The sequence below is a fragment of the Carassius auratus genome, chromosome 28, assembly GCF_003368295.1.
Source record: "Carassius auratus strain Wakin chromosome 28, ASM336829v1, whole genome shotgun sequence".
Lineage (NCBI taxonomy): Eukaryota > Metazoa > Chordata > Actinopteri > Cypriniformes > Cyprinidae > Carassius > Carassius auratus.
In genome coordinates this window covers 13,835,428-13,853,937 of record NC_039270.1, presented here as the reverse complement: position 1 = coordinate 13,853,937, position 18,510 = coordinate 13,835,428, and the positions used below count along the sequence as shown (strand labels likewise).

At 36.3% G+C, this 18,510-nt stretch overlaps 3 protein-coding genes across 5 annotated transcripts; 2 read left to right on the top strand and 1 right to left on the bottom strand.

Annotated features, from left to right (window-relative positions):
- Nucleotides 1–4,646: 4,646 nt before the first annotated feature.
- Nucleotides 4,647–5,734, bottom strand: LOC113046883 (nuclear protein 1). Of its 2 annotated transcripts, none has more exons than XM_026207964.1 (3): nucleotides 5,489–5,734; nucleotides 5,115–5,252; nucleotides 4,647–5,023 (listed from the first exon to the last, which is right to left on the bottom strand). In XM_026207964.1, the coding sequence occupies exons 1-2, from the start codon at nucleotides 5,586–5,588 to the stop codon at nucleotides 5,125–5,127; spliced, it is 228 nt and encodes a 75-aa protein (XP_026063749.1). In that variant the 5' UTR covers nucleotides 5,589–5,734; the 3' UTR covers nucleotides 4,647–5,023; nucleotides 5,115–5,124. The 2 variants fall into 2 exon arrangements, with proteins under 2 accessions (XP_026063749.1, XP_026063748.1); XM_026207963.1 differs by having other exon boundaries at nucleotides 4,647–4,941; nucleotides 5,489–5,732.
- A 4,331-nt stretch (nucleotides 5,735–10,065) lies between these two features.
- LOC113046882 (SAGA-associated factor 29-like) lies at nucleotides 10,066–14,070 on the top strand. 2 transcript variants are annotated; one of them, XR_003276179.1, is made up of 10 exons: nucleotides 10,066–10,253; nucleotides 10,568–10,647; nucleotides 10,770–10,845; nucleotides 11,021–11,093; nucleotides 12,147–12,211; nucleotides 12,290–12,419; nucleotides 12,534–12,680; nucleotides 12,794–12,829; nucleotides 13,334–13,583; nucleotides 13,729–14,070. XR_003276179.1 is itself a non-coding variant. In XM_026207961.1 (10 exons), exons 2-10 carry the CDS (start codon nucleotides 10,573–10,575, stop codon nucleotides 13,843–13,845), a joined length of 882 nt encoding a protein of 293 aa, XP_026063746.1. In that variant the 5' UTR covers nucleotides 10,067–10,253; nucleotides 10,568–10,572; the 3' UTR covers nucleotides 13,846–14,070. The 2 variants fall into 2 exon arrangements, 1 of the variants encoding a protein (XP_026063746.1); XM_026207961.1 differs by having other exon boundaries at nucleotides 10,067–10,253; nucleotides 13,334–13,496.
- A 367-nt stretch (nucleotides 14,071–14,437) lies between these two features.
- Nucleotides 14,438–17,991, top strand: LOC113046881 (NFATC2-interacting protein). The gene is made up of 9 exons (XM_026207960.1): nucleotides 14,438–14,526; nucleotides 15,041–15,154; nucleotides 15,326–15,380; nucleotides 15,668–15,779; nucleotides 15,935–16,018; nucleotides 16,446–16,728; nucleotides 16,888–17,032; nucleotides 17,285–17,394; nucleotides 17,481–17,991. Exons 1-9 carry the CDS (start codon nucleotides 14,515–14,517, stop codon nucleotides 17,640–17,642), a joined length of 1,077 nt encoding a protein of 358 aa, XP_026063745.1. The 5' UTR covers nucleotides 14,438–14,514; the 3' UTR covers nucleotides 17,643–17,991.
- Nucleotides 17,992–18,510: the final 519 nt, after the last annotated feature.

Below are 18,510 nucleotides of genomic sequence, written 5' to 3'. Positions count from 1 at the left end.
TGGACCAATACCAGCAGATGACATGGCACCCCAAACCATCTCTGACTGTGGAAACTTTACACTGGACCTCAAGCAACGTGGACTGTGTGCCTCTCCTCTCTTCCTCCAGACTCTGGGACCCTGATTTCCAAAGGAAATGCTAAATTTACTTTCCTCAGAGAACATAACTTTGGACCACTCAGCAGCAGTCCAGTTCTTTTTGTCTTTAGACGCTTCTGACGCTGTCTGTTGTACAAGATTGGCTTGACACAAGGAATGCGACAGCTGAAACCCATGTCTTACATACATCTGTGCGTAGTGGTTCTTGAAGCACTGACTCCAGCTGCAGTCCACTCTTTGTAAATCTCCCCCACATTTTTGAATGGGTTTTGTTTCACAATCCTCTCCAGGGTGTGGTTATCCCTATTACTTGAACACTTTTTTCTACCACATCTTTTCCTTCCCTTCGCCTCTCCATTAATGTGCTTAGACACAGAGCTCTGTGAACAGCAAGCATCTTTTGCAATGATCTTTTGTGTCTTGCCCTCCTTGTGCAAGGTGTCAATGGTCGTCTTTTGGACAACTGTCAAGTCAGCAGTCTTCCCCATGATTGTGTAGCCTACAAAATTAGATTGAGAGACCGTTTAAAGGCCTTTGCAGGTGTTTTGAGTTAATTAACTGATTACAGTGTGGCACCAGGTGTCTTCAATATTGAAACTTTTCACAATATTCTATTTTTCTGAGATACTGAATTTGGGATTTTCCTTAGTTGTCAGTTATAAACATCAAAATTAAAAGAAATAAACATTTGAAATATATCAGTCTGTGTGAATTAATATAATATACTAGTTTCACTTTTTGAATGGAATTAGTGAAATAAATCAACTAAAACTACCAGTAGGTGGCAGTAATTTATTTATTCGTAGATTTAAGCGATTATCGATTCTGATTCATTCAGAAATTAAGCAAATGATTCTTCATGAATGCTTCACTAAATCACTCGATTCATTCAAAAACGCAAATTCATTCTGTAACAAAACACAGCTGTATGTTGTTCAGGGACACAAAAACTGAATATTACAATTAAAATGTAACACAATATTGCATTTTTGCATAAAATCAAAATCACATTTGTAATTGTGCAGCTATTTGGGAAAACATCACTTTTCTACAATGTATATAGAGGCTAATAGAAAAACAGGGTGCTGAGACCCCCTGAAGAGCAGACACACTCTTTCACATGTGTGTAGACACACACATATAAAGGAAGACTAACGGGCATGACCATATAATGAGAAATATGGTGACAGCCACATTAGCACATTGACCATGTGTGCAGATAGTGAAGGATCAAGTGTGCTATGTCTAAACACACTCTCTCATACACACAGGTGCTGACCCAAGTGGTCTCATGCATGATTGCCTACACATACACACTCACACCATCTGACAAGTCACGCCGTCTTCACCGCACATTCTTACTGCAACAGCAGGAGCCTGCCAGATGTTCAAACCAAAAAGACATTCATACAAATGCACGAACACACACTTGCGCACCTGCATGTCTGATATACTGATCAGAGTTTCTGACTCTATGCGCACTCTTTGCACCCATCCGTCTTCACTTACACACACACACACACACACATACACACAAACACATACATGCACCATGAGGAGAGGTAGACTATGGTCTCTGTGGTCTCTTTTGGAATTTCCAAAGACTTGTTGCTAGGCAACAAGAGGAGCTTCTCTACCCCTAGCGATACGATGGAAGTAAATAGAATGAGAGATGAAGGGACGAACACAATACTTTAAATGTAATTTTAAAACTACTCCACAAAGTTACTGACACTCTATTACAGCTGCATCTATTTTTAATACACTTCGTCTGTTTTAATTCACCCATTTCCCATTTGGAAATGAAGTCCAGTCCTGAAAGTAATAATTCATCCAAAAATGAAACTTTAATTTTTATTACATTTACTCATTTTATTTATTTCTACATTCAGGGTGTAGATGAGTTTAATTCTACACTGGAGTAGATTTGGATAAATGTAGCATTACATCACTTGCTCACCAAATGAATTTTCTGCAGTGAATGGGTGCCGTCAGAATGAGTCTCCAAATAGCTGATAAATATACCAATAATCTACAAGTAGTCCACATAACTACAGTCAATCAGTTAACATATTTTGAAGTGATAAGAATGTCTTAATGAAATTTTTTTTTGAGTGGTGTGGATGACCTGTGGATTACTGTGATGTTTTAATCAGCTGTGTGGACTCTCGTTCTGACGGCACCCATTCACTGCAGAGGATCCATCCGTGAGCAAATGATGCAGTTCTACATTTCTCCAAATCTGGTAGGAAATGTTAATTTTCCTTAAAGTTAAGATACAAGTACCTCACATGGATTATTTCAACAATATACTTTTTGGAAACGTTCTTATATATGTGGATTCACAGACCAAGACTGTTGCATGTTAACATTCTGCATTTCTGCATGTTAACATTCTGAATGTTTGTTCAGGTGATTATGGGAAAGGAAGAAAAAGCGGATTGCGCTGCTGCAGTGTGTCTGTGGGAGAATGACATAAATGGATTATCTTGTGTTTTGGTACAAGGAAAGTGCAAGGGGGAGGTGTAGTGGAAACAATTTCTGTCCTTCCAGTGTATGTGTACATACCAAGATGAATAAGAAGTTGTATAACTGCTCTTTAATATGAGTATAATTTCCATCCCTCTCAAATGTATATTTTTTATATTTCAGACAGTTTTGCATATTGTGTTAGTGAATATTATTTGCTGAGTGCTGCTACCTCAAATGTATAATTTAATTGTGAAATAGAAGATATTCCAACATTTCGATGTTACATAATAATCTTGCATTGTTGTTCAGTGATCTTGTTTTTTTTTTGGTGGGGGGGGGGGTTGCTTATATCCTACAGTAAACCTCTCTGAGCCTTTAGGCTGCAAGCTCTTTACTCTTGACCTTCATGTGGTGATATGATGCAACACACGTTTGGAAAGAGAAAAGGAGTTCAAATCTGATCAACCTACAGATTCCTGTGATCTACTGACTGATTAAATTTTAATCTAATTCTTTGGTTCTGTGTGCATATCTCTACATGCTAAATGAGCCTAATATAGATCTTTCAACATTTATGAACTTGGACTCCATTTAGCTCATACATAACTCACCATAACCATAACTTCTTTTTTTAATTTCATATTCCTTCATTTTCTTTTTCAGTTCATTAAAAATCTGCTGTTATGCATCCTGCGAGTATGAGTTACTTAATTCTTCATTTCAGTGTCCAATTTACCAAAATACTTGACTGGATATGAAGAATATTTTTTATGAAATATGTTATACAATATATGTACTGCTAAAAGCACACAATCTCTGCATTTAAAAAGTGCTGGTGTAGTGTTTGCATTCGTTTATTCCACTTCTTGCTGCTGTTGAAAAGGCTACTAATAAAGACAGTCATATTTGCTTTGAACTCATGCGCATGCTTTTCAAAATGCTCTTAAATTAGATACTTGGTGTTTCTGGATAATCCTCTGTGCAAAATTCATTTCCACGTCTCTTATTCAGCTCCACATCTCTTTACTGCTTCACTACTGCCCTCTTTCTTGTGATGAGATATTTTTTCTGTGAGGGTTTCATGTTGCTGACAAATCGTTTTCACCTAGAATATGACTTTAATGTCAAACACATGACAGGCTAAATGTGACCCTGTACCACAAAATCAGTCATAAGTAGCACAGAGATAGCAATAGCCACCAGTACATTGCATGGGTCCAAATTATAGATTTTTCTTTTATGCCAAAAATCAGTAGGAAATTAAGTAAAGATCATGTTCCATTAAGATATAAAGTACTGTACTACCTACAGTAAATATATCAAAACTTAATTTTTGATATGTAATATGCATTGCTAAAAAATTAATTTGGACAACTTTAAAGGCGATTTTCTCAATATTTTGATTTTTCTGCATCCTCAGATTCCAGATTTTAAAATAGTTGTATCTCAGCCAAATATTGTCCTATATCCTAACAAACCACCAATGCATCCAAACAAATATACATAAATATACATATATATATATATAAACAATATGTCAATGGAAAGCTTATTTTTATTTATATGTATAAATCTCAATTAAAAAAACCAAAGGTCCCTTATGGCTGGTTTTGTGGTCCAGGGTCACAAATAGCAGTATTCTGGGTCATTTGGAGCACTTCCTACCACTTTGAAATATACTTTGATGAACTAAATTATTTAGGAGGTATGGGAGATTATAATCCAAACATTTCATAAATCTGCCATTCATGTGGATACACTTATGTTACGGTGCATCAATCAGAAAACAAGTTGATTTTGTTAATGGTGTAAATGTTTAAGTCCCACAGCACGCCACATACTAGCCTATATGAGAAGTATGGTTACTTTTTTTTTTAAGAAACTATTTTAATCATTTGATAAATACCTGTTCATATAATGATCACTGATGAAAATTGCTATAAAAAAAAAATTAAAATAGGGATATGTAATGTCCTATTTGTGATTTAAAATTCTCTCCCTCTCATAGGCCTATATATACACACCTTATTTATTTGACGGAAATCGTCAATGGAGAGCGTAGAAGAGATCTCAGGTTAAATTTTAATGGGAAAAGTGGTCTTTATTAAAAGAGGAGAACTTTTAAAATGTCATTCCAAAACACCAAACATGGTCAAAGCTTCCGTTTAAAACGCACATTCAACATCACAAGCATATCGGTTCCTCTGAACAGGTGCTGGTTCTGCAGGACCACCTCACACACAAGAGCGGGGTGTCTCACAAAACCCCTCGCTTCACGGGTCAGTCTGGCCCGGGTCCCGCTGCAGCTCAGCGCCCGTTTCCCGCAGAGACACCCGTGGTCGGTTGCCAGTAATAGCCGTCCGATTCAATCTACGAGACAAACATGATTGTTCAATTAAAAGGTTTTGGTCTTCTCAGAGTTAAGCTATAGTCGTCAACATTGGGAGTTGTCCTGAAACCAAAACAATACAGACAACTTTGATTAACTTTTTCGATCCACTTCAAACGTTGACAACTGTAGAAAGATTTGGTGCTTTACACACCTCTTCTGCGTCACTCTTTGGATTTCTTCTCAGAATTCTGGAGCTTCTCCACGATTTTGCGCTCGTGTCCCGCAGGGTTGTGTTTGTTCGTGTTACAGCTCGCCTCCTTCTTCGTCCTGCCCTTGCGACTAGCGCACTCTGTAGTCAACACACACACACACACACACACACACACACTCAGTAGGCTAAAAACTAGACAACGCCGATAATGAACGAAAGCCTATTAAAAAGTAATTAGTGTTGCCAGATCCATAAAAAAAAGCCGTCATGGCAATACTGTAGATACACAACTCTCAAAAGTACTTAAAAAAACATTTTAGAGTTGCCTAATAAAAACAACATTAATAATAATAATTAGTCGTTTTAAAACTTACCGGTATAACGGTCTGTTAAGTTATAATATTCATATTCGTCGTAGTAGCGGTCCTCAAAAGTGGTCGGTTCAATGTTTTTCACGTCAACGTGGTTGCTCATTTTGTCAGCGATTAGTGAAACTTCTAGAGTAACAGCGGATAAACTAAAGTTGCACAAAAAAAAAAATGCGATGTTCAGTTATAGATGAGTTTCTAAAGTCCTCGCTCTTGTCCTCAGTTCAGCGTTGTTTACAAGCCTGCAAGTTGCCTTCTTTTAAAGACGTGGCTCCGCCTTTGGTTCCTCAGCTCCCGCCTCGGATGGGTCAACACGACCAGAAGGAAAGTTGCATCAGACGTGAGTTAATGTTTTATCAGCAGACCTCACCCACTGCCAGACAGGATGTCCTGCAGAGCAGATGACAGTGTTTTTGTTTTAGCTTACACCTCTGCTTCAAATTTTTAACTTGGTATACTTATGCCTAACTCTCTGTCCATGCTGTTTTTTATTTTATTTTTTTATTATTAAAGGAAGGCAAAACAACACATTTTAAACATCTGAATAAGTCTAATATTTCTGTTTTCATGAGCTAACTCTCTTTCTCCCTCAGTCTGAATGTGTTTACTTATATCTGATAAAGATTAGAAAGATTAGATTAATTTAGTTAATGTTTGTCTCTCTCTTGTTTACACTTTTTAGGTCCCTCTGTGGACTGTGACCCACTAACCTCCTCTATTTGAAAGAAAATGTTGTCTTTAGGGGAGTGCGAGACTCATTTCAATAGCCTTTTGCATGAATGTTTATTTTCATAGTAAGGTTTGCTTATTCATTGTTGGAGATCTACTCCAGACAGTTAGTTTGTCAAAACAGGGTATTATATTATATAATTTGACCGACTATTATAGGAAATTGTCTTTGAATTGCACCTGCTGGGAAAACGAGCAAAAGAAATGCCTTTTGTTTTTAATGTAGCATGAGTTTGACTACATTCACAATGTCTTATCCTTTCTAATTCAGTTTTTTCTCTGTGTGTCAGTGCTGTATGCACGCCTAAGAGCTGTACAAACTCACTGAATGTGTGTGTAATCAAGCAAAATGCACTATGGTGGCTACTGTCATCAGCATAGAGGATCATATGATGCAATCTGCCACAACTGGCAATATCCACATCCTCCACTGGCAAAAGAAAGCCCAATCCATCATTCAAGATTCACTGCAGTCCGGCCACAAGCTGTTTTGTTCCTTGCCGTCGGGCAGTCATTATTGCACCATCAAAGCAAAGAATAGCAGACTAAAGCTTCCACCCTTTTTCCAGTTCATAGACTAAATAATATTTTTATAGGACATGTTCAAGGTTAACCTGGTGGAGATGATCTCTTCTTTTATATAAATGTTCATTTTGTATATGTATCAATATATATATTTGTATATACTGATGTTTTGTTGTTCTTTTTGTTTAATAAACATTTGGTCAAAAACAAAGGGCATGTTCAAGGTTTTCTGCTAGTTAGCATGGTCCAGTTAGTCCCTGCTGATGCAATGTACACGATTCTGAAGGCAAAAAGCATTTTTCCCCACTGAAAGCTATTCAAAAGAAATTAATACTTAAAAATAAAATGTTGTATTCATCAAAGAATCGTGAATAATGGCTGATGAAAACTCTGTTTGGGAATAGATTGCATTTATAAATACATTTTAATTTGAAATCAGTTATTATAGATTGTAATGATATTTCACATGCAATAACTGTAAAACAATTCTAGTTTTTGATCAAATAAATGCAGTCTTAAAAAACAATTTACCCAAATTCACCCACATATTTTTACCAGACTGACTATTTTAGTTTTTTCTCCTTCAAAATGTTTAATTCAGTGTGTTGTTTGATGCTTCTTTGTAAGTAGTTTGTTATTTGCTGTTTCTTTTTAATCATTACAAATTACTAGCAATTTCTAAGTGAAAATTGTTTCAAATCCTACCCCATTTTTTTTACTATGCTGCTATACTGTATAATTTTATAATCTCTTGTGTCTATTATTAAGCCGGTTGTGTATAATGTATTTGTTGTTTTACAACCCCAGCATGCTCTCATTTTGCACTCCAGTGTACAAGCACATATGGCCGTAAAGCTCTCTACTCATTACAAGAGAATTTGGCTGAGGTCTGTATGATGACTGCTGATATTTTTGGGTGAGGTAGTTCACAGTAAGACTGCTGTGGTTCTGTGCTGTTGTAATGACAGAGGAAGAGCACGTGATATTCAGTTTTTCTACTGCACTCAAATGTTCCACGTCGTAGTCTTTGTGTACATGAGTGCATGAGCTACGTGAGAAATGGGGGAGGTTAGAGATTACAGAATGTATTTCTTCTTCCAGAGCCATAAACAATCTTTAGGCAGAACACACTGTACTACAAGGTTTTTTCCCCCTGTTTTTATCTGTTGCTCTCTAACCATAGTGCTCTAGTTCTTAATCTGAGTTGATTCTATGTTTTCTCAAATAAAACTAAACCTTTCTTCTTCCTAATCTCTTTGTTATGATTTCTTCTCTTTTTTTCCCCCTCTTTAGCCTCGACTGTTTGCCTTGGCTCTCAAACTCATATCATGTGAGTGTGAGGTGTTCTGTATGGTAAATATTTACAAAGTTACTGGCTGAGCCAACATGCATTTAGCTATGAAAACTTGACAAATCTCTCTGTTTTTCACCATCCTTCTTGCCCAGATCAGGATTTCTTTGCTAGAGAAACCACAGCTTGTCGCTGTCTGTCTGTTTTGCATTTCGCCATGCTCACCAGTGACTCTGTTGAAAATTAACTCCATATTATCTTATCATTTACAGCCTTTGGACACAGTAGAGTTCAGGTCAGATATATAGGGGCTTATTACTGTAGGAATGATCTATCCCTCTCTTTTATTTCATGTTTGACCCCCCCCCCCCAAAAAAAAAAGAAAAAAAAAAGAAAATTGTCTTTTTATGTGCCATGCATTTAAATTTACACTCTTTTACTTTCACTATATCATGATAGTACTTTGTCAAAGTTAGTTTAGGTATTAAAAAACATGAATCAAAAATGAATCAAAAAGGGCTTTAGATGCACAATAGCTATAAATATATTAATGTGACATAATAATAGGACAATAATCATACATCAAATGTTTACAAATATATTTTAATAGTCTATAAAAACAAAACAACATTTTAAATCAAGAACCCCCAAATCAACCCAATTAATGTCAGAAATGTCTCTAGAGCCAAGTATACAGTATATAGGTTAATGTTGTGATAGAGACGAGAATGCTAAAGATAACTCATGATGATTCTCTTATGTGGCACATTATATCTATCATTATGTTTTGATTATAAAGGTGCATTTCAAAAAAATATTTCTTTTTTTTTTTTTTTACTTGAAGTGAAACATTCATATATTCTAGATTCATTACATGTAAAGTAAAACATTTCAAAAGTTTTTTGTTTTAATATAGATGATTAGAGCTTACAGCACATTAAAGAAAAAAATCCAGTATCTCAAATATAAGAATATTTCCTAAGATCAATCAAAAAAAAAAAAAAGGATTTGCAATGCAGAAAAGTTAAAGTTCTTTAAAGTATGTTAATTTATGCACTAAATACTTGGTCGGGGCTCCTTTAGCACAAACTCCAGCATCAGTGAGGTGTGGCATGGAAGCGATCAGCCTGTTGAGTTTTCACCTCATTTGTATTGTTGGATTCACTGTTTCTCTTATTTCTCTTGAAAATATCCCAAATATTCTCTGTGTGGTTCAGCAAACCACTTGGAAGTGGTGCTTAAGTCCTGCTGGAAAAAGAAATCAGCATCTCCATAAAGCTTGTCAGCAGATGGAAGCATAAAGTGCTCTAAAATCTCCTGGTAGATGACTCTGGACTTGATAAAACAAAATAGACCAACACCAGCAGACATAACGGCACCCAAACCATCTATGACTTCAGAAACTTCACACTGGACTTCAAGCAGCTTGTATTATGTACCTCTCCAATCTACCTCCAGACACCAGGCCTTGATTTCCAAATGAAATGCTAAATGTGCTTTTATCTAAAAAGAGATAATTTTGGACCACTGAGCAGCAGTCCAGTTATTTTTCTTCCTAGCCCAGGTAAGATGCTTCTGACATTGTTTCTGTTTCAGAAGTGGTCTGGTAGCCCTTTTCCTAAAGACGTCTAAGTGTGGTAACTCTTGATGCACTGACTCCATCTTCAGTCCACTCCTTGTGAAGCTCTCCCAAGTGTTTTTGGCTTATGGACCATTGCCACTCAGCAGTCTCCCCATTATTGTGGTTTGAAAGAACAAGAGATTAGTTGAATTTATACTGTAAGTTACAAAACTTATACTCTAAATAAAAAATAAAATAATTTTTTTTTTTTATGATATTATATATTGTTTTAGATGCACCTCTATAACGTGTCCTTAACATCATATAGTGGCAATATATTATGATATAAGTATATGATATTTTTTTGAAAGAGGTGTATGATTTAAACCATTGGTGTGTGAGTGATGTATCTCTCTAAAAGACTGATAACAAAGTCCCCAACAGTTCTTCCTCAACAAGGCGTTTTGAAAACATGCCATGAGGTTTGTCCCTTCAATGGGTCCGTACAAGGCCTAGCTCAAAAGCTAGCCAATCAACGCATAGGGAAAACAAATCCTACAATTCGTTAAGGAAAGCGAAACTGTAATAAATAAATGTTTTTTTTCGTTCATAGTTCGTGTATTAATGAGTTGAGCTTGGAGTATCGCGGAACTGTGTGTTTGAAGGTGAGATTCACGCTTTTGAATCTGTGCGCGAGCGGAAGGTGTGATCTAAGCTCCATCCAGTTAATGGCATCTGTTATGTTTTAGCTAAGTTACATAAATAACACATAAACCTAAATGCATTATTATTAGAATTATTGCATTATGGCAATATTACTTTAATTTTGTGCAATGTCAGTGGTGCCGTTCAATTTTATTTCTTTAATGTTCATTTGTCTTCTTGAGGGTTATTTTACATGTAAGTTACTTTTTAATTAACGTTACAGTCTTAATAGTTCTGTTTAAAGCTTTTTGTTTGTTTGTTTGTTATCTTGCAGGTACAATGGCTTTAGTGTCAACAGACACCAAAATCGCAGAGTTTCTAAATGAGCTGCATCAGCTCATAAAGCAAACTCAGGTGAACACTCCTCTGGTGTCCCATGCATGATCACTATAGTTTGAGTTTATATGCTTTAGGACCTCCTTTTTATACACGTTACCCCCATCCAGTGTTTATATCATAATCTCTCTTAAAAATAGGAAGAGCGATCGAGAAGTGAACACAACCTTCTCAACATCCAGAAAACACATGAAAGGATGCAAACAGAGAATAAGAGTAAGACATGTATTCATATGGCATGAGATCAAGTCACATTAATATTAAGTTAATAACTGAAATAATTGTTTAAAGAGAATAAGCAATGTTCAATATAGTCAATCTAAATATTTCTGAATTTAATTTCTTGTCTGATATTTCTGTTCCACATTAAATCTGCTTATATCTTCCTCAGCTTCTCCATACTACCGGACAAAACTGAGGGGTCTTTACACTACAGCTAAAGCTGATGCTGAGGCTGAATGTGGGTAAGTCGATGTGAAAGTTGCTGCATTATAGCTTCCTTTTGCAACTCTTTGCATCAATGTAAAGGACGGAGCTTTAAAAATACTTATTATAAAGATAATTCACTAAATAATCTATTCATGACATTATTCTTTTCATTGTTAACTATTTTTGTTTTCTTTTTACAAAAAAAGCTGGAAGATCTTAAACATCTTGTTGTTGTATAGCCCCATCTTGTGGATTTTTTGTCCAAGGCTCCCAGATGTGAGCAGACTGGAAAGACAGACTTGTTGAATGAATTCTGTCAATCGTGTAAAGCCTACTGCATCAGTGATGCACACATTTCTAAATGATCAAAAAGGTCAAAACTTTTAGAGAGTAAATTATATTTTATTGCTTTTCCATAGTAGTCGTGGTACACAAGTCTTTTTGCTGTGAATTATTTACTGATTTTTATATAATAAACTTTTAAAATAATAACTTTTATATTTCATGATTAACACTTGCTGGATTGAATGAACCTATTACCTTTATATATATATATATATATATATATATATATATTTTTTTTTTTTTTACTAAACTCGTTAATATGTATCAAATATGATACATCAGGATTTTGAGGAAAAAGTATTTGTACTATTTATTGCATTGCATTGTATGTTTTGCCACCCACAGAAAAAGCTGCATACCTAAATGCTTGGATCATAAGGTCTAAGCATTTAGATACCATCTTACAAAGCCAGATTACTGGGAGATATAGAGTTAAATCTGATATTTATAGGCTTTTTGTGTAAGTAATCTGCTATACTGTTATAAAAATTACTTTGATTTATACTTAAAACCTATCAGAATTTAATCTTAGTTTTTGGACATATAAAATGGCACCAAATCACATATTTTTGCTCAGCATGTGCCTCTGAATAAAATGGAGGGTTTTTTCTCTTCCTTGAGTATAAGCACCATATTCTCCTGTATTATACTAAATGAGCCACTACTAAAAGCCTGATGTATCAGATATACTCAAAATGTGTAACTAAATTTTTCTAACCATTATTTAATAATGGTTCCCACAGTATACTTCGCGGGGCGCTTGACAAGATTGCCGAAATTAAATCCCTTCTGGAGGAGAGACGGATTGGTAAGTCTTGGATAAATTAGTTCATATGCATGTATTTGGACGAATGTGGTAGCGAATCAAACCCTTCGTTTTCTGCAGCTGCCAGGATGGCAGGCGTGTACAGTGACACCGACACACCCAGAAAGACCATGCGCAGGGGTGTCCTGATGACCCTGTTACAACAGTCAGCCATGACACTTCCTCTCTGGATCGGCAAACCTGGCGAGAGGTATTCAAAGTCTCCTACATTATGCTTTCTTCGTTTACAAATGCTTTAGTCAGTGAATAATAATGATTCAAAATTGTTACATTTGACTAATTCATCCCTGTCTTCCTCCTTCAGTCCACCTCCACTGTGTGGCGCTATACCAGCAAGCAGTGACTATGTGGCTAAACAGGGCGACAAGGTGGCGGCGCGGGTGAAGGCCGTGGATGGGGATGAGCAGTGGATTCTTGCTGAAGTTGTCAGCTACAATCACTCCACCAACAAGTAATCATCTAGCAGTTGAACTCCGCTGCAGGGCTATTTACTCATTTGATTTGAGCTTTTAAACCTGATTGTGTAAAATGATAATGTAACATCCTGATGATATTTTTTATCAGGTATGAAGTGGATGACATTGATGAAGAGGGTAAAGAGTAAGTACAGATCCATTATTCATGACATCCCCCTCATATGAATCGATACAATGTTTGTTTGTTTTTTAAATAAATTAATCATTTAGCTAGAATGCATTGAATTGATCAAATTTGACAGTGAATACATTTATAATGTTACAAAATGTTTACATTTCAGATGAATGCATAACTGTAGTTTTCTGTTTTCAAGATCCTTGAAAAAATACACCATAGTTTCAATGAAAATATTGAGCAGCATAAGTATTTCCAGCATTTACAAAAAATGCAAAGCAGCATATAAGAATGATTTCTGAAGGATCATGTGGCACTGAAGAGTGTAATGATGCTGAAAATTCAGCTTTGCATTACAGGAATAAATCACATTTTAAAACAGAAAACAGTTGTTTTAAATTGTAATAATATTTCACATTGTTACTGTTTTACTTAGTGACTCCAAACTTTTGAACAGTAGTGTAATTCCAGGAATGTTTTCTTTAAATTATCTCGTTTTTCTCTTCTATTCAGGAGACACACATTGAGTCGGAGAAGAATAATTCCTCTTCCGCAGTGGAAAGCAAACCCAGAGACGGACCCCGAGGCCCTGTTCAGTAAGGATCAGCTGGTGCTGGCCCTCTATCCACAGACTACGTGCTTTTACAGAGCTCTGATCCACACTCCGCCACATCGGGTGAGCAGAACAAGTGTAGGATAAGAGGCTTCAGAGATACTTGAAGTGTTGAAGATTGGTTATCACTCTTGATGATGCTACAGGGAGGTTTGTGGCAGTGCTTTTCTAAAGCCTTCGATACTCTTGGTAGATTATTTCTTTGTTATGGGTTTTGTTGCATCACTAGATCAGATATATGTATGAATAGAAGAGTAATTTACCTAGAATTTGATACAGCTTATGTCTTTTCCAGCCCCAGGATGACTACTCGGTTCTGTTTGAGGATACATCTTATGCTGATGGCTATTCTCCACCTCTCAACGTCGCTCAGCGATATGTAGTGGCCTGCAAGGAGAACAAAAAGAAGTGATAGAAATATACGAAATGCAACATTATTTGCAAAAACTTTGTTGTGATTGAAAACAGGATATTGAGCATTTTTCCCCATTTCTGTTACCACGCACATAGTATTGGTGTATTTTATACTGCTTCTTTTGTATGATGTTTTTCTGAATCTGAATGCAAGGACACCAACTGTAACTGAATTGGGCTCAAGTAATAAACTCTTGTGAATTAAAGGTACACTAATCACAAATCTATTGTCTGCATTTTTTTAATGGCCAAATAGTATGTTTTAAATGTTAATAATGACTCTTGTAAAGCTCTTGTAACCACCACAGGTATTCAGAACTAATGTACATGTTCACCTAACAGTGGTCAATAATCTTATTAGCTGATTCTTTAAATAAATAAAAAATTACATTTAATCTTGAATATTTAATTCCATCCTTGACCTTGAGATAAATTAAATCTTGAAAGATGAACTTTACAACACCCCTTTTTTAGAGTGAAGTTATTATTTTTATAGTTATATAAATTATCTTAGCCTAGGGAGAGAAATAAAGCTGTATTCACTAAAGCATTCACTTCATCGGTGTTTAAGAATCAATGGAATAAAATATAAAATAATCCGTGAGCGCGCCTTCGTTACGTGACGTCAAGCCCCCACCGAGAGCGCGCGCGGGAATGAAACAGAAACATGGCTGAAAAGGTGAGATCTCGTCTATAGCAGTTATACAGTGTTAAGTTAAAAGAGTTAGTGCTACTAAAATTCTGCCTGTTTTACATGGACAAGAAAACAATCCCGAATATCTATTATCAATAACTGCCCTATTGTGCAATAATAGCACGTTGGCTAATCAGTTGTCGTCGATTTATCATCAACAACAACATAGGAAAAGTGTTTGTGTTCAAGTGAATGTTTACGTAATAAAGTTACCTCAAAGTTTGGGGTAACTCACAGAGCGCCAGTTTAAAATAAAGTAACGTTATGCTTTTGCATGTGTTTACATTGTCTCAGCTGGAGTCATTTAATCATGGTGTTAACCGTTTACAGAACGGTTTCGGTTTCTGTTGGGATCTAAACGTCAATAAAAACACATTTCTAAGATAATTCTGCTTATGTTGGGATTTATAAGCTAGAAAGCTAACTATTTTACAAATATAATTTTAGTTTAAATACATTAGATAATATGGGACATATGTTGCCTTTTTCCTCATTTTAGGTAACAGACAGTGACGGGGATGTAGCCATATCAGATCCTCCAAAACAAGCCCCCAAACGCCGACGCCTCCTCGACGCTTCCTCCTTCACAACAGTACCTGTTTACTCCAACAAGGTGAGCTGATCTCAAAGACTTCAAAGACTTTACTGACTCAGAAGAATAAACTACATGACCTTTCCCACATGTCTGATAGTATGACTGTAATCGAAATGCGTTGGTTAGATGTGTTGCAAGGTGCTAACATGTGCTAAAAGATGATTCAGATGTTGCATTATTGTGTTTTAGGTTAACAGCTCCTTAAATCTGAAGCCAGTAACCTTCAAACACTCAACTCTCACAGGTATAATCTATCTTATAAAATATATTTTTTATGCTGACATTTTATTTTAGAAATGTATATTTTTATTCAGCAAGGATACATTAAATAGTGACCATAAAGACATTTATGATGAAAAAAAGTCTTTCAAATAAATGTTTCTTTAAATGATAACAGTGTATATCTGGCCTTTATGCAATTTTTGCTTCCTGTGAGCGAGGCTTTCTCATCACTCCTCATTAGAGATCTCTATCATTTGTGTCGTGGGAGTAATCCTCGCCATCCTTACTGTTTTTCGCTTATTGTATCAGACGAGGAAAAAGGTGGTGCTCTGTGGTCTCCTTCCCCACCCCGTACAGAGAGACGGCCAATCAGCATTGATCTGAGTGGCTCAGAGGAGGAGCCAGAACAGACTGAAGCTCAGTAAGTACACAGACTGACCTCACTTGAAATACAAAAAGTGTGTCACTATACACCCAAGATCAACATTATTTGTTTGCTCCTTGAAATTAAAATGAACCATAGCCAGGCCAATTAATCATCTGATGATTGATAAGCCTACTCTAATCATCTTCTAGGCAGATCCTCCGTTCCCCCTCTCCACCCCCTCCTCCATGTAGTCCACCAGTGAAACGGAGCAGACGGGCAAACCAAAAAATACAGTCAGTGACATCATCAAAAATGAAATAAGGCTGATGATACACGGATGATAACACTGATTTTTGATCAGTGTTGCCGGGCAGCCAGATGAGACACAGAGCCCACAAACAATCGAAAGTATCCAGATATACATTTGTTACCCAGTCTCAATGGGAAAGTCCCCAAGCCATCATTGCTCAAAAAAAGTTGCCTGGACAGATTTCTTAAAGAGTTGCCATGTGTATCATCAGCCTTAGACATTTCATTATCTCTCTTTTATTTTGAACTTCTCATGCGGTTTTTAGTGTTTTAATGCTCTCATGATAGACAATGTTAGCTTTTTTCAAAGAGGACATAGAAATTAATAACAATATTAGTAATGAAATGAACAGAAAGTAAGACCAGAGATAAACAGGATCTGTAATTCTCTCTGTCTTATCTCTGTCCTAGAGAAATCAACAGGAAATTGGATGCGATTGGCTCTCTGGTGTGTCTCTCGCCTGAGCCTCAGGAGCCTGTGGTTGAATACAGAAACTCTCCATCTCCTGGGAATCACTCTGATGATGATGACGATGATGATGATGATGATGATGACGATGATGACATTGTCATAATTTCTTGTGACCGCAAAAAGAAACGATGTCCCCAAAATACTGAGGCCAGAGACTCTGCGCGAGAAATTTCACTAAAATTTCGCTGTCGAACAGAGCTGTACAAAATCAGAATACTGTCTGTAAGTGGAATAGAGATGCTTTATGACACATTTCTCAATATGTGGCGTAGTTGTTTGTTTGAAAATAAACTATATGAATAGACTTACTTTTCAGTCAAACTGGAAAATGAATGTTTATAAATTTGACTTTTATTGTATGTATGTGCCTTTTGATTGCAGACGGCTCCGTTGAGTAAAGCTGTGGAACAGCTGGCCATCAAACTCAGTGTCCGACCCAGCCAGATTCTGTTGTTAAAGAAAGATATTGATCTCCCTGTTCACTCGTCCATCAGTGAGCTGGGTCTCGGCATAGCTGACATTATAGGTAACAGAAACCAGTTGCGATTTTGAGCTGAGTTCATTAGCCTGCATCGCAGTGCTCTTAAAGAGTGCACCAGTCAGGTTCCAGATGTAAAATTTACATTCAGTTTCTCCATAGGAAAATATTTTTAATGCTAAATGATAAACCTCACAACAGACCTGTTGTGAATTATTGACATGATTAAATGTGGTACATGGAAACATTGACACAATGACGCATAATGCAACTCCTTTTCATATCTGCTGTCTTTCCCAGATTGTGTAGTAACAGAGAATCAACAAGAAGAGAGCGACAAAAGTAATGTCATTACTGTGCGATTGCAAGGCAAGGAGAAAGCATCTGTGCAGGAGTATTCCCTACAAAAGGTGTGTACTGTACATTTTTTTGGATGTTGTTTTTGTTTATGTGAAATTGATTTAGTATCGTATTTTGTTCATTTTGTATTTTAAAGAATGCTCCTCTAGGGTCCGTCCTGTCTCAGTACGTCTCTGGTTTGAGTGCCAGTGCCAGATCGAAAGCCAAATTTCTCTTTGATGGGTCAAGGGTCTCATATAATCAGACTCCAGCTGACCTGGACATGGAGGACGGTGACGTCATTGAAGTCTGGGTCTAAACGCCCTCAAATATTGTTGTCCTGTCTGTTTTGAAAACCATGTTCTGTATTGCAATGCAAAATGTAATATGATATGGTTTCTGTGGTTCGTATGGACGAAGGAAAAGATTGGTAGAGGAGGTCAAACTAATTTCCAGACCTTCTTATCCCTTAAAACAGACCTCCAGAATTTTTTACAATTTTTTTAAGGTTTCATGAATAATACACAGCTGATATGTTTGAAGACATGCAAAAACAATCTAAGTCCATTTTACATTGTGTATATACATCAGATTTATTTAAGAAAAACAAAAAATATATATAAAGAGTATACTTGATTGAAATGATTATAATAAAATGACAAATTTGATGGATGTTTTTGTTGTCTGTAGTACTTGTCAGTTTTCTAAAGGTCAATGTTTGCTCCCTGGAGTTGATTTTCTGGGGCATTTTTATCCTTTCTTAGAGCATGCTATTTTTGTTTTATGAAAAAACACCACACACATTTATGTCAAGTAATTCAACTTAAGTGTAATAAATTATCAACTGGAAAAATATAGCTGTTACCTATAAAACCCAAATCAATGCCATTTGTTAAAGTACCTGTAAAGAGACTAACATTTGCCTCTTAGGTTGTAAATACTGTGATGTCTATGTTGGCACCAAACTTGAGACAGGCAGATTATACTGATATATTTAATAAGGGTGAGTGGGGTATTTTGTCACATTCTGAGGCCCAAGGGTGATTTCTGACCCAGCTGCAACCTAAATTGAATGCAGCAAATGTTAACTTAACACTCAAGTTATCTCAGGTTATTGATCAACTCAAACAATTAATCACTGCTTTACAATTAGTTTGTGCTAATAAAGCACCAGCATTCATCAGCAC

Bases quoted from the DNA above. Each gene is read 5' to 3' on its own strand.
- LOC113046881 (XM_026207960.1), top strand. The intron at 15,381-15,667 runs GTATAATCTATC...TTATTGTATCAG, and splicing joins CAAACACTCAACTCTCACAG to ACGAGGAAAAAGGTGGTGCT. The intron at 16,019-16,445 runs GTCAGTGACATC...TCTCTGTCCTAG, and splicing joins CGGGCAAACCAAAAAATACA to AGAAATCAACAGGAAATTGG.
- LOC113046882 (XM_026207961.1), top strand. From the start codon at position 10,573: ATGGCTTTAGTGTCAACAGACACCAAAATCGCAGAGTTTCTAAATGAG. The intron at 10,648-10,769 runs GTGAACACTCCT...TCTTAAAAATAG, and splicing joins AGCTCATAAAGCAAACTCAG to GAAGAGCGATCGAGAAGTGA. The intron at 12,681-12,793 runs GTAATCATCTAG...ATTTTTTATCAG, and splicing joins TACAATCACTCCACCAACAA to GTATGAAGTGGATGACATTG.
- LOC113046883 (XM_026207964.1), bottom strand. From the start codon at position 5,588: ATGAGCAACCACGTTGACGTGAAAAACATTGAACCGACCACTTTTGAG. The intron at 5,253-5,488 runs GTAAGTTTTAAA...TGTTGACTACAG, and splicing joins CTTAACAGACCGTTATACCG to AGTGCGCTAGTCGCAAGGGC.